Raw genomic sequence first — 14,922 nt, 5'->3', positions numbered from 1 at the left:
ATACTGGGCCTTTGGCTCCCCACCCCTCACCCTTCAAGAATCACCACAGTCCAGGCCCTATTTCTCCTCTAGGCAAGTCCAGGGACTCAGTGTCATGAATTTGTATAGGGGGTTCCACTGCTTTGATGAACTGACTCATGTTAACTAAAGTCACAACCTGCACTTATGTACCAGAGAGCTGGGAGTAAATGAGATAAGACACACAAACATCTTTTATAATTTGTATGGCATTTTCTATGGGATTAATAAAAAATCATATGATGATATTGATAATGCTTTTAGAAATTCACAAAGGAAATTACTAAAGGGTCTGAATAGTTGAGTGAACTCTGCAGGGGGCATCCTTCTGGAATTGATGGACTTAGCTGTCCTGATCAACCATCTGAAGGTTATTTAGTAAGAATTTGGTTAAAGAGGTTGGTTTGTTTTAAGGGTTAATTTTATAGCTTTTGAAGTGCCATCTGCCACAGGTTGTGCAAGAGAATTACTGTCTCCTGCTTGCTCTTGGATTTCTTTTCCTAGTGTCTTTGCAGACCATCCTTCCCTCTTCGGTTGTATCTGCCATTAAATACCCTCATTTTCTAATTTCCTTGGTGTATTCAATCTTGGACTGCTAAACCAAAGACTTAAAAAAAATTCCCTTAATAATAAATAATACATGTTTTAAAATTAATGGCATTAGTATTTTCAAGTTATTCCGTATTGATTCATTTTTGTCACTAGCAGAGAGGTGGTGGAGCATCAGAGTTTCGAGTGGTCACCCTGAAGGCACATTGCCTAGGTTTGAATCTTGATTCTACCACTTGTTAGCTGTGTGACTTTGTGTAAACTGTGTAATCTGTCTGTGCTCTAATTTCTTCATATAAAAATGGAGGCTAATACTAATACTGATACAAAACTCCTAAGGTTTTGTATGGTGTATGTGTGAGTGTGTATGTAAGAGCAGTTAATATGTATCAAGCACTTAGAATGCTGTCTGGTGAGTACGTTAGCGCTGCAGGAATGTGAGCTGTTCCTATTAATCCCTGATATTATCCAGAGCAGTATCTTCGTCTGTTTCTAGTGTGTTTCTTATTCCCCTTGGAGACCAGGTTGTTTTGGGGGGAGACTTCCTATGGATAGTAAATTTCCCCCGTAACATCTGGATCCTTTCCTAGCCTTACAGGTGGGGTCCTGAGGTCTCCTTCCAGTCCTTGCCTGGTTCACATTTTCTCTAATTTCTCAGGTCCATCATGAGAGCTATATATAAAGACCAGGGTCCAGACCCTTTGCCTAGTGATTTCAAAGAACAGGAATAAAAGAACCACCCGAAATGCTCAATTATTTGAGCATTTTATAGGGGTCAATTGGTAGCAAAATGGTGTTATCTGTGTTTCCCTGCCTTTTGTTTCCCCTCTAGGGTCCCAGGGTAATAGATGCAAATAAGCAGTGAAAAGTCAAAAGGCAAGCGATGGGCAGAGGCTGGAGGTGGGGGAGGGGAGCAGTCATTGAGTCTGGATCAAGGGTCCTGGGATAATCAGAAGCTGCCTAGATGTAACGGTGGTATCGCTTTAGCTGAGAATTGAAAAGAAGAAGCCACATGCCCCAATTGCTGGGTCTTACCTGTGGTCACTTTGAAAAAGCTGTTCTTACCAAACAAAGACGCTCAGGTGACCTGACAAAGAGCAGTGCGAGATAAATCCTGAAGGGCCACCTGTTCGATAAAGGGAAAATAGATTTTAAAAATGAAAAGCAGAAACAGGGATTTCAGAACCACTCAGCAACTGCTCTGATAATTCCAGACACAGCTGAAAAGCATGCTGGATGGAGGATGATATATTTTCGTCCACGTGGTAGCTGTATTTCAGGCTGATGTGGAATCTGTTGCCGTAACTGTCATGCAATCCATTAGGCCCCTGAGTGAGGGCAGCCATTAATCAGGCAGGAGATCAGCCCCACAGCCTCACACGCTTGCGGCTCTGAGTGGCTCTGACCTGACATCGTTTAAGGCGATGCTCATGGAGGCCATAAACATGATTCGATTCCCATTATCTTCGTGTTGCATGTTTGTTACCGTTATTCTTTGAAGACTCCAAGTTGGATATTAAAAATTTATGATATATATAAAGATTTGTATGGAGTGAAAAAATAGCTGCAGCAAATAAGTCCATCTCATTCATCAGAGATGTGTGAGCTGTCAGAGGAGCCTGAAGAGGGATGGAGAGAGCCCCCTGCTTGCCAGCTGAGGAGGATGGAGACTTAGAAGGAACTTTGCTGCGGAAGACAGCTTCTCCCTTGGCCCACACGCTAAGTGGGAATTTAAATACATTTTGTTAAAAGAACAAAGTAAAACAGGTGTCATTGCAGGATCCCATAGTCAGTCTTCAGTGACAAGCTAATGAAAGGGAAGGCAAGGGATACAGATGCAAAGATTAGGAGCAGTGATGAGTTGAGCGAGCGCCTGGTTCCACACACCCATGTTTCTGGGTGCCTGGGATGTCGCAGAGCAGGGAGCCTGAGGCCAGATAGGAGTCCCCAGTCTAGGAGAAATTTCTCTGCCCAGGCTGCATGCATACACAATCCTGTCCATGCCCCATCCGCCATCTGATATTCAGTGACTTGAATATGTACTTACATCGATGTAGGCAGTTCAGAGTGAAGAAAGCGCACTTCCGGGCCTTGCCTTAAGGAAGGGGAAGGATTAATGAATCCATTCAACATATATGTGGAAAAGGAAATGGCAACCCACTCCAGTATTCTTGCCTGGAGAATCCCATGAACAGAGGAGCCTAGTGGGCTACAGTCTATGGGGTTGCAAAGAGTAGGACATGATTGAGCAACTATCACTTGCTCACTCGACATATATGTATAGGCTTGTTCTACAAGGTACTCGCTGAGCATGGGGCCTTGGTACATAATGCATAGCCTCTGCCCATTCTGGTTGGAAAGATAAGACAGGAGTCCTGAGCCGGGTGAGTTACACCAAGGTGTCCTGGATGGACTTGGCGCAGTGTAACTAGGTGAGATAGAAAAACAGAGCAAGGCACCAGGTTGGTTAATCCAGGAACAGAATTTTGGGGATGAGAGTTTTGTAGGCAAAGACCAGAGGCTAGACTGATTTTTCTTAGGCGAAAGTCCATCTGGGTGGGCGGTAGAGGAAAGAAACATGTGGGGAAAAGGGATTATTGGCTAAAGTCCAAATTGAGTACTGATCTGTAAGCTAAGACCCTGAAGTCTAACCACATGGGAGGGATGTGTGTTGGGCAGAAGTGCATGGAATAGTGAGAGGTCAAAGTGTGAGGCAGATGTGATCAAAGAGCTCCAGCAGAGGCTGAGACGCAACATGGCAAGTACTTCTGGGTTCGGGGGCAGAACACTTCCTCTGGGGACTGCAGTGCAAGGCAGAATGTCCAGTTGTTAGGGTTAAAGCATAGGAACGCATTCATTCATTCTCCATTTATGTGGCCTTTATAATACGACAGGAACTAGATGAGGCTCTTACAGCTTGCAGCTGAATAGACCGCAGTTTCTGCAGTCTATTCACAGGACCACACAGATTCGTGGGGAAGGCAAACACATAGATGGTCATAGTACAGTGCAATGGATGGAGTGGATATGGAGACACAGAGAGGTTAGACCAGGAGGAAGAGGTCTCAGATCGGTTCCTAAAGGAGCTGCAATCTGAATGAAGGCTTACAAGATGCTTGCGGATTTTCCAGGAGAAGTGGGGAGGAGAGATGGAGTCTGGTTTTGCCCTGGTAAAATGAGGTAAGGGTCAGGAATCTAGGTGAAGGGAATGGACTTTCAGTCATGAGGACTTGTGTGGTGACTCCAGAGGCCTCCCTGTGCTGTTCCAGCCCAGGGCCGGCACTGGCTGCACTTCACTGAGAGGTGAAGACACTGGGCTGATGCTTACATCAAGTTCACAGGATGTTCAGAGTGCACTGGAAGGCCGTGTGGCAGCTGCCGTCATTCCTTGCTGAGCTTCCTCAGGACAGCATGTGTAGACACTTAGCAAAGGAAGGACGGACCAGAAATGACGTAGCAGAAAATGAATTCCAAGGGTTTTTGAAAGTTGTCGGCCCGTGATAAATTCCATTTCTCTTGCTAAACTGATAGAGTTAATTTATTTTGAATTTTGAAAACATATTCTATGGCTTCTGGTTCCAAAAATTAGTTATAAAAATATAATTTCTTTTTGCTCTACAACTCTTCATCTCTAAACTTATTCCCACAACTTTGAGATGCACTATTTTTGATGTTCCCAAGTCTAGTCACCACACCACATGTGTGAGCTGACATGTGCTACATCTGCTGAAAAGTTGCAAAGCAAAGTCTGGAAGCTCTGCAGCACTCTCCCAAGCTCTGATTCTAGGCAGAACCTTTTCTTGTTTTCAAAAGAAATTCTGAAATCACAATGACACGAAAGTGTAAAACCCCATTCATCACAGGGAGGTATTAACTCTGAAGCCTAGTTTTCTTTCCACTTAAATGGCAACAGTATTAACCTTTTCATAGAGTCAGAGACATCTCACTTTTCTGGGCAGGTAGTGGAGTTGTTTTTAGAATGTTCCACGTTTTCTAAAGGAGTCCTCCACAGGAGAAAAAATGCTAACCTTGCTTGGATCTGCACATGATACCAAGACTCTAGACCAAAGGAAGAAGTGGATTCTTTGAAAGAGAACTTAAGTTTGCTATATGTAAGAATCAATATTTAAAAAGTAAATTAGTGATGATTCACAGGGAAAGAGAGGTGACTAAAGAGTACTTTAAGCCAGAGATGTTTGAGATAGAGAGGCAATTAGTTTAAGTTTCTCACATCCGTGCATGCTAAGTTCCTTAAGTCCCGACTTTTTGCAACCCTGTGGACCATAGCCCACCAACTTTTCTGTCCATGGACTTCTCTAGGCAAGAATACTCGAGTGGGTTGCCATTTCCTTCTCCAGGGGATCTTCGCAACCCAGGGATCAAAACCATGTCTCTTATGTCTCCTGTGTCTGCAGGCGGGTTCTTTACCACTAGCATCACCTGAGAAACCCTTCTCACATAATCTATTATTTATTCAAATATTAGGCATGGCATGAAAATAGATGCATGACTGGCAGCAAGATGGGAAAATCCCTTTGCAGTTTAGTTGAACTTGTTAATTTCTATTTAATGGCAAGAAGTGAAGGTTTCTGAGAGTAATAGATCAAAAATGCATCCTTGGTCTTACAATCACATTTGTAGTAAAACATGATAAACAGCTTCCCGTTTGCTTTTCCCCATAGTTGGCATAAAGATCTAGCATATTAGTCAGAATAAAGCTGTTGAGAATGAGACACACGGAGAGACTTAGTTCATCATGATGTGTCGACATTACTTCTGTGTGAACTGGTCACTTTAAAATGAACTCAGACACCAACATTGGTCTTGTGGCCCCAGTAGTTGCTAAGAGCCCATGGCAGTGGTCTGCCTTGAGACGGACAAATAGAGGGGGCACTGTCTGTAGAGAATTCAAGAACAATAATAAAACCAGCTGAAAGTCGATCTGCCTTGTGTTATTACCATTAGCAGTGATTTCGAGAAACTCCAGTGTTTGCACAGCCTCCCTGCAGGGGTCAGGGGCTCCCTCTGTCCACTCACCTTGCTATGCCATTGTCTGCCACCCAAAATGGGGCTGATACAGAAGAAGGCACTGGCTTCGATACATAAGAGCTTATAAAACATGCTGAAGTGAATCTGCATATAGGGTAAGGAAGTTCTAGTGGGTTTTATCTAATGTTGCCATAGTTGATATGGAATGACAATGAAGCTTGTTCCTACAGAGCACTTACCAGGCTCTAGTCAGTGACTGGGGCCAAAGATCCAATGGTGAGAAGCCCTTAGGAAACTCGCAGTCTAGTGGGGAAGACAGAAGTCACAGCAGCCAGTGTAAGGGTGCATCTGTGTCAGGCCTAAGAGAGGCAGATGGGAGCTATTTGATTTGGTTAGTGAGGTTCAGGAAGGTCTTTTTGAGGATGAGGTATAGTAGGTCTTCAAGACTGTCATACTAGAAACTAAAAATAAATGGATTTTTTTTTTTTTTTTTTTTGCTTACAAGCAACTAGCCATGTGGGGCTTCCCTGGTAGCTCAGTTGGTAAAGAATCTGCCTGCACTGCAGGAGACCCAGGTTTGATTCCTGGGTGGAGATGATCCCCTGGAGAAGGAAATGGCAACCCACTCCAGTATTCTTACCTGGAACATCCCCATGGACAGAGGAGCCTGGCAGGCTAAATCCATGGAGTAGCATAGAGTCAGACACAATTTAGCAACAAACCCACCACAACTAGCCATGTAATCTCTTCAGTCTTCAGAGTAAGCCCCACTGCTGGGTCCCCATCCTGGATCTTCCTAGTGTTGCATAGCTGTTCACTCCAGAGGGCCTGGGGCCTGGCTGTAGACCATCCAAATTCACTCAGGGTCTCCTCTCAATTCTCCCCTCCAGGCAAACTTCTTATATCAGTGCTTCTTGGGCTGCCTGTGCATTACTGTTACCTGACAGCTTAAAACAACAACAAAAACCACCCATGTCAAGGCCCAATTAAATTAGAATCTTGGAAACATGGCGGGATTGTGGGGGTCAGGCACCAATATGTTAAAAACCACTGCAGACGATTCTACTGTGTAGCCAGAGCAGAGAACTACTGCCTTAGATGGATTCAGTTAATTTCACTTAGGCTGAAAAGTAATTTAAACTTTTACATTAAAAAAAACTTGCGAACTCAAAGGGGATTACTTCCCTGTGAGGTGTGTGAGTGCTTGTGTGCACACATGAGGGTGATGGTGCTGGGTCTTCCAGTATGTTGCGTGCTTTCCGTCTCCGGTGTGTGGTGGAAACACAGTGAATGGCCGGGGGATGGAATTTCTTAGACTCAAGAATCAGGTTGATTGTCAGAGGCAGACTGTTCCAAGCTCCATGGAGTGTGACGCAGAGGCAAATGCATGGCTTAGTAAAGAAGCAAATTTCTGCCTTTCTCTCTCCTTCCTAATCATTCCAACCCTCCTTTTCCTTTCTTTTCCCCTGATGTTTTATTTAACCTCATAATTTATGAGGCTTTATATAAAATCTGTGGCCCCTTTGACGAAGCACATTCAAATCTTAATGGGTTTTTTTTTTTTTGTCCTTTAAAAACAGAAAAAGCATTGTGAGCACCTTACATGTAAGTGGAATGAATGTATTTTTGCCACTAATGTTGAAAATATCCCCAGGCATCTGGTGTGTATGAATGTGTATACATAGTACATGCATAATAAACATATTCCACCTTATGAATATTTATACACAAAATACATATATATTGAATATAGACATATATATGTAAATAGTAGCCCTTGCAAACTATATGCAATGTATGTTTCCAAGCATTTGCATCATAGTGCATCAGGAATATAATAAACCTACCACCAAGTTTAGCATATTTTGAGGTGGCATTTTTCTACAGAGCTGTGCTTAGGTCTAGTTACTATCCATGTATGGGTTTTTTTTCACCACTGAAATGTTTAAGCACTGACTGAAAGTAAGTGCTGGGTGTAGCAGGCTAAGAAAGATGAAATAGATGTGGTTTCTGCCTTCAGGAAACCTGTAGCTCTACAGAGTGCCTTAAAATTCACTTAAGAAGAATCTGACGTGTTTGCTACCCATTGGCATCTTATTGCTTTTTATACTGCTGCCTTTTATGTATACACTCTGCTTAAATGGGCCCCATTTAAGGCTCTATTGGCTTACTCTCTGATGGAGCTGCAAAGTAGGACTGATGCTGGGAGAAGAAATATCATTGGTTCCAGTGCCTTGATAGCCATGGGCATGAGCACGCTTACACTTTTTTCTTTGTTACACATAGTCCAATCCTGCAACTACATTTTCATTTTACTCTGATTTGGTGGTGGGTTGGGAGGGAAGGTACAGGTAAAGGGTACAAAATCCCAGAGATGTTTGTAAATCTCAAAAATACTTATTGTAATCCCAGTATTCCTACCATGACAGTCCACTTGCAAATTCCATCAGTTCCTTCCCTGCAATAAATAGCAGAAGCCTTTATTAAAGACAAGCTGCCCCTTCTAACATGTATAGAATAGGGATCCCTTTCTAAAATGACAATCCCTAGTCTAGCTGAGAGCTCTGAGTGGTGCTTGTCAGGGGCAGCTTTCACGCCATTAACAGAGAAACACTACTCGGCGCTGCCACCGCTCTGTGCCGACGTATGCTCATTGTTTTCTCCCCCTCAATCCATACATCACAACAGGTAGTTCTCAGCTGTTCCCCCGGTGCCAGACATACATTTTATCTAAAGAGACAGCAGACAGAACTACCTGCTGCTTCCTGTGCGGCTCTCCCTGTGTTTCTCTCCTTTTTCCTACTTCACTTGGGCTTTTTAAAATCAGCTGGCAGGGAGCCAGGAGCTCATCATTTTAATGCAGTGCAAAATGGAATATGCATAATTATATGCAAGCCATATGTGAGGGAGACAGCTCAGCTGTGAATTTCAGAAGGGCCAGGAAAGAGAGAGCAGTTAGGGCTGCGATAAGAGGAGAGCAGAGCGGAGTGCAAGTGTCACCCAAATGGATGGTTTAATGAGTGCGCTGCGGACACGCCTCCTTTCACCTACCCGTTTTCTTCTCTCCAACTCCAAACCAGAAACTGATGGAGATTAGAAAGGGAAGACTGTATGCAAGGGGTATTGCTAATGGGTTCTGTTAATGTCTCCATTTAAACTTCAGCTTTCTTAATTAACAGTGTAGATGAAAATAACCAGTAACTTTTAATGCAGCTTCTTAATTAAATCTTTTTTATTTTTACTGCATTTGATTTAAGAATCATTGTTCTTACTAGATCATTGCTCCTTTCAGATCTTTATTTAAAAATTGAGGGGAATCAGTATATCTCTAATAGTATGACAATGCAAAATATAACTATGCAAATTGCTTTTCTTATGGCCTTGCTATTACAATTTTTTTAAAGTGCATTATCTACAGATTGCTTAAGCATGCCAAAAAGTTTAAACACGTATGTATGTCATATAATCCTAAATGTGCAAAAAAAAGTCACTGGAAGTCTGAAGTGGTGGTAATTTTCAGCAAAATTATTTGATTTTGTTTTGTTTCATGTCATTTAAAATATTACACCACAATGAATTTGCATGTTCAAACTGAACTATGTGAAGAAAAATAAATCCCAAATTTTGATATCTAAAAGGCGTACTGCGTATTTAAACAAATTTCTTAATGATGTTGTGATTTCTGGATTCCCGTTTGTTTAATGATCTGAGCTGTTATGCTTTTAGCTTTTTTTTCTTCCATTATTTGTAAGTCCCTAAATAGGCCATTATATTTCCCTTCAGGCTAGAGATGAAGATGGACATGCTGAAAATTTTCCCCAGCAGCACTATGCTAAGGAAACTCCAAGGCTTGCCTTCAAGAATAACTGCGAACTACTTGTAAGAATAACATACTTACAACAAGTCTAGAATGTTACTTTAGCACAGTGAAAACAGTTTTTGAAAGGGTTTGTTCATTATTACATAATTTTTGAAGTATTATAGTTTTTCTGTATAGAGTTCTTACTGCTAATTCTGATATCACTGAATATGAAGTATAAGATCTCAAATTGTTTGCACATCTTTTATATCTGATTATAGAGCTTGGATGGCCCTGTCTTTATTAGTTTGTTCTGTATAGTAGTTGATTAGCAGCCATTTGGAGAATGGCTAGTAAAGTTAAAAATATAGAGAAAGACAGTTGATATATGTAAGCTTGGAGAGAGAAAAAAAAAAAAACACAACAATTCCTCCCCCTTCCCTCCTCCTACTTCCTAATTGTACACTATTTTAGGCGACAACATGGTAATATTTTGTTCTGCTAGGAAAGATAGCAGAGTTGACACGCAGTACTCCCTTTAGAATTCAAGTATTCCTGCACTCTCTTGCCAAACTCAATCAGGCGCTTTCGTCTCTCCTATGTAGAAGTCAAAGCAGCGACAGGATGCGGGGATGTTTCCAAGTCGTGAGAGAGAGGATCTCAGCTGTGACAGGGACTCTGTTCCAACGCAGGGTTAATTTGCTGTTCATTTTAGCATTTACAGTGAGACAAGATGAAAAGAGAGCAGGAATGCCTATTATATTTCTATTAAATGAATCTGTTGGGACCTAATGTTCTTGATTAGCTTTTGAAAACGAGTGCTCCGCAATGCATTTTCTGTTTACCTAAAGTAAACAGAGAATGAATTGTCATTTATTTAGAGGTTCAAACACTGCTTTTGAAAATGAAGCTTTATGAGGAATCTAGCTATGTTGTCCCTAAATGTTCTTTTCTTTTCAATTGCATTAAAGCAAAACATTTGCTCCAACTAAATGAAAACACTGAAAGAGAATGAGGATGCTCACTTGTAAGATTCTGAGGTAGTCTCATTTCTGTTTAGTTTTTTGGCGGAACACATTAGGAAATCGCACATGTAAGAGTCTTTGGACTTAGCTCTGATACCAACTATTCATTAAAAATAAAATGTCCAAAGAGCAGGAGAAGAGAGGAAAATACAGTTCTTACTCGTTCTAGCCACAGTAGCTAGATGTTGACAGTAAGAAACTCCTTCCCCCTCCACAGTCTGCATGGTTACGGTAGCATCACTTACTGTGTGTGTCGTCCCTTGACCAATCAATCTGCAGGCAAATTTACTGCTTATAAATGAAATTTTTTCCTGAAATTTTAACTCACCTCGTATTTTATCCCAGGGCTCTTAAACTTCCAGGGTTGCTAGTGTTACCTATTTCGGGGAAACCCTTTTCACTTATTTCCATTTTAGTGTTTCACTCTGTAACTCTGGTTTTCTAGCAGAAGACCATAGGGGCCATTTATTCTGTGTTTTGGTATTAAAATGCTTTGGGGGATAGCTTGCTTCTTTTTAGAGATACTGTTTATAGTAATATGCCATATTTTACTTTTTTCCTATTTACTGGAAAAACAAATGTGCTTGAGTCCAGATTGTGGTCAGTTTATACTGGAGAAAGTAAAACATACATGTGAACATCTTTTCCAGCTATCTTTAGAGAAAATATATGTTTAGTCATTGATGTGCTTAAATAGAGTATTGTATTGCCAGTAGTTTCGAGAAATCAGTGCAATCTTTGTCCTTCTAGTAGCTATTAGAAATACTTTATTTTGGTCACCATAATTTCTTGTGATAAGAGAAAAAAATTAATAGAGTGAAAAAACAAGTGAGCTTATTTCTCCAAGGAGAAACGTAATTTTTTTCAGCTGCAAGAGAAGCGATGGTGTTTGGCTGGTTATGAATCTCTGAGAAGTTATGCTTCTCTGTGAAAGAGATTTGTTCCTTCATAAGAGAGGAAGTCCTTGGAGTTTTCTCAGTGCAGCTTAGGGCAAATTTAAAAGACTGTAAAAGAAGATTGCAAGCCCTGCTCCAGAGGGCTTTTCTTAGCTTGAGGGTGAGTCTGCCCTCCTGTGCAGTTCACTATAACAGGCGTGGGTTTAGAAAGTGGGGGAGCTCTTTGAGGGATGATGATGGCTCTTGGGAGAAAGCGTCAAGGGAATGGATTATTCTGGGTTCCCAGGTGATCAGGGACACATGGCTGGAAGGTTAACCCTCTGGCCCACAGCTCCTGACAGAAAGTGTCCTGGCCAGGGAGACAGGACATAGCCTCTGACTCTGTTACTGACCGTTGATGATCTCTGCCCTCCTTCCCATACCCCCAGTCTCTGCTTGTTGGAAGAGGAGGAATATTAAGTAACCTAAACAAAAGCAAAGTAGAAGCGATGCCTAGAATGCACAAGTATGTGTAATCAGAAGGCACTGACAAAGAAAGCATTGGCTGAAAGAAAAATTTGCCACGCAACTGTCGATTTCCTGTAGGTACTGATTTGCCCGTTTAAACCTCAAACTATGATGTGTGCCTTCACACCTAACGTGCAACACAAATGACTAGATGTTTAGCTTGGTGGCCAAGATTCCTTGCTTGGTGATTGTGCAGCAGTTTCCTTATGTTTTCTTATTAGTTTTGAAAATGCAAGGCTGTCAAGATGAGTGACATAAGATAAAATGTGCATATTATTTGATATATCACAATTCACTGTGGCCCCATCTACCACTTCATAAATAGATGTGTACACACACACACACTCCTCAGGGTATTTTGCTGGTCTGTCTAAGCTTATGACCAAAGCAAATAACTTACAGTAAAAGACAATGTGGGGAATTCATATCCCTTCCCTGAACAATATAACAACACGGGGGACTTCCCTTGTGGTCCAGTGGTTAAGATTTTGCCTTCGAATGCAAGGGTGCAGGTTCGATCCCTGGTCAGGGAGCTAAGACCCCTGTGGCAGAAAAACTGAAACGTAAAACAGAAGCAGTATTGTAACAAATTCAATAAAGACTTTTAAAATGGTCCAAAAAAAAATCTTTAAAAATCAAAAACAATACAGCAACATAGCTTATGAGAGCCCAGAGGAGGCAGCATTTAGAGCCAGCTTTGGTGACCAACACTTGTCCTAAATTACAACTCTGTTGCTGATCCCTTTACCATTATTGCTTCATTCTTTTGGGACTGGAAGTCCTTCTTATTTCCCCTATTAAAATGCTCATACTGATGGTTGGAGTTGGATTAAGAGCCAGAATGGGAGGAAGGCCTCGATCATACCAGGAGCTTATACCTTCTTGTTAGTCAGTACTCACTCAGTTCATGAAAGCCACCTTGGTAAGACCTAGCAGCACTTAGGTAAGAACTGAGCCCAAGTGTTCTTTGGAGCAGTTCAGAGAATACAGAGAGCGTCAGTGTATTCAGGAATAAGGTCAAAATATAGTCAAAGATGTGCAGAAACCAGTGTGGTGTAATTTGGTTGGAAAGAAACTAGGTTTAGGAAGTCTGAAAGGGGAAGGGGAAAGCAGCCTATCTTCTTTAGCTCCAGATTACGGATCATTACCTGGACAGTCTGATTCCTTTTGGCTTTTCCTTAGGCTGTTGAGGGTGGCAGTTTTGCAGAGGAAAGGGGGAGATGCCCTTAGTTGGGAGTGCATATGTGTGTGCACGGGTGTCTGCTCGGTCTCTAAGTCATATCTGACTCTTTGAGATCCCATGGACTGTAACCCACCAGGCTCCTCTGTCCATGGGATTTTCCAGGCAAGAATACTGGAGGGGATTGCCATTTCCTCCTCCAGGGGATCCTCCCAACCCAGGGATCAAACCTGCATCTGTTGCGTCTCCTGCATTGGCAGGCAGATTGTTTACCACTGAGCCACGTGGGAAGCCCCTTAGTTGGGAGGCTAAATAGAAATAGCATCAGGAAATAATTCTTTCTGGTCATTTACAATGCCAGTGTAAGGAGAAGGAAGGTGAAAACTATTTTAGTTTTGTGGCCTTGTATGTAGAGCTGGTGGAGAGGAGAGATGCTGGGCAGTTCTGGGGGCTGCTTTGTCCATCTGATTTCCTTGTGAGGCAGAGAGGTGGATTATAAGAGTTGGATCTTACCTCTAAGCAGAACTGCTCTGTATTAATTCAGAGTTCAGTTAAGAAGACATTACTGAGCATCTATGTATAAGGCATTATGCTAGACAGTGTTTGTAAGGGACAGAAATAGAGAAAGACAGTCCCTTCCCTGAAGGAGCTTAAATTCAGTAGGAAGAACAAGGATAGTCAGTATTGTAGTCATCAGGAACATGGGCTCTCCAGTCTTCCTGGAAGTTAGAATTTTGTCTGATTTATACCATATTGCTCTGATGGTATAGTGAAGGATCATGGGCACAAAGGCTTAACATTTATGGTGACACATCTGACATCATATCATATTGGATCACCATTGTGCCTCATGGACCTCTGCATTTCGGATCTTCATCTGTAAAATGTGATACTAAAAGGTAATAGCCTCAAAGGGTACTGTCAGGATTGAAAGTGATGACACATTTAACGTGCCTGGTACACAGTAACTTTCAGTACATATTGGCTGCTGTGGTCATGCTCCTTCTTTATTTCATGATTATTATTGTTACACAATGAGCTGTGGCCCAAGAGAGCACCAACAAAGTTCTGGAGTACAAAGGAGGAAGAGATTATTTCCACATGTTGTAATTAGAGACTTAACCAAGGATACTTTTGATATAGGCCTTCCAGGGTTGGATTTTTTTGTAGTTGGAGCTGGGGTATAAGGGTCATTCCCAGCAGAGGGAAATAACATGTGCAAAGGCAAGGAGGTGAGAAAGTTCAGATCAAGTAACTCACATCTCAGTTGGCAATTAAGTTGACTGAAGTGAAGGAAGCTGAAGGATACAGAGTGAGCTGGCAGGCTGGTCCATTTGCAGAGGAAATGGGGTCGCTAAGAGTCAGACACGACTGAGTGACTTCACTTTCACTTTTCACTTTCATGCATTGGAGAAGGAAATGGCAACCCACTCCAGTATTCTTGCCTGGAGAATCCCAGGGACGGGGGAGCCTGGTGGGCTTCCGTCTCTGGGGTCGCACAGAGTTGGACACGACTGAAGCAACTTAGCAGCAGCAAATAACTGTCTTATATTTGGGTTAAAGGCTCAGTGGGTAAAGAATCCGCCTGCTATGCAGGAGACACAGGAGACAGGAGTTTGATCCCTGAGTCAGGATGATTCCCTGGAGAAGGAAATGAAACCCACTCCAGTATTCTTGCCTGGAGAATTCCATGGACAGAGCCTGCCAAGCTACAGTCCATGGGGTCGCAAAGAGTCGGACATGACTGAGTGAATAAGCACACACAAATAACTGACACCATCCTATCAAGTCTAGACTTTAGTAATTTTACTTTTGGAAATCCCTAGTATTTCTGTGGATTAAAAAATTATTATGGAAAATTCCTAACATACAAAAGTAGAGAGTCATAAAACAAATGTCCATGTACTAACAGTTATCAACTATTAATCTTGCTTCATCTACCCCTTTACCCTCTACCCA

General features: G+C 42.0%; 1 protein-coding gene across 2 annotated transcripts in view; it reads left to right on the top strand.

Moving 5' to 3' along the window:
- The window catches only part of SOBP (sine oculis binding protein homolog), a 166,093-nt gene that overhangs the window by 87,594 nt on the left and 63,577 nt on the right, over window positions 1-14,922 (top strand). Inside the window, exon 5 of one of the 2 annotated variants that reach the window (XM_070796004.1) lies at window positions 9,340-9,435. The exons of the other annotated variant lie outside the window; for it this stretch is intronic. Coding sequence (XP_070652105.1) covers window positions 9,340-9,435 — 96 coding nt within the window. The remainder of the gene's footprint in view (window positions 1-9,339; window positions 9,436-14,922) is intronic. 2 annotated transcript variants of the gene reach the window in all.

The sequence above is a fragment of the Bos indicus genome, chromosome 9 (assembly GCF_029378745.1).
Source record: "Bos indicus isolate NIAB-ARS_2022 breed Sahiwal x Tharparkar chromosome 9, NIAB-ARS_B.indTharparkar_mat_pri_1.0, whole genome shotgun sequence".
Lineage (NCBI taxonomy): Eukaryota > Metazoa > Chordata > Mammalia > Artiodactyla > Bovidae > Bos > Bos indicus.
Note: the sequence above shows the minus strand (reverse complement) of the source record. Positions and strands in the feature narration are given on the sequence as shown.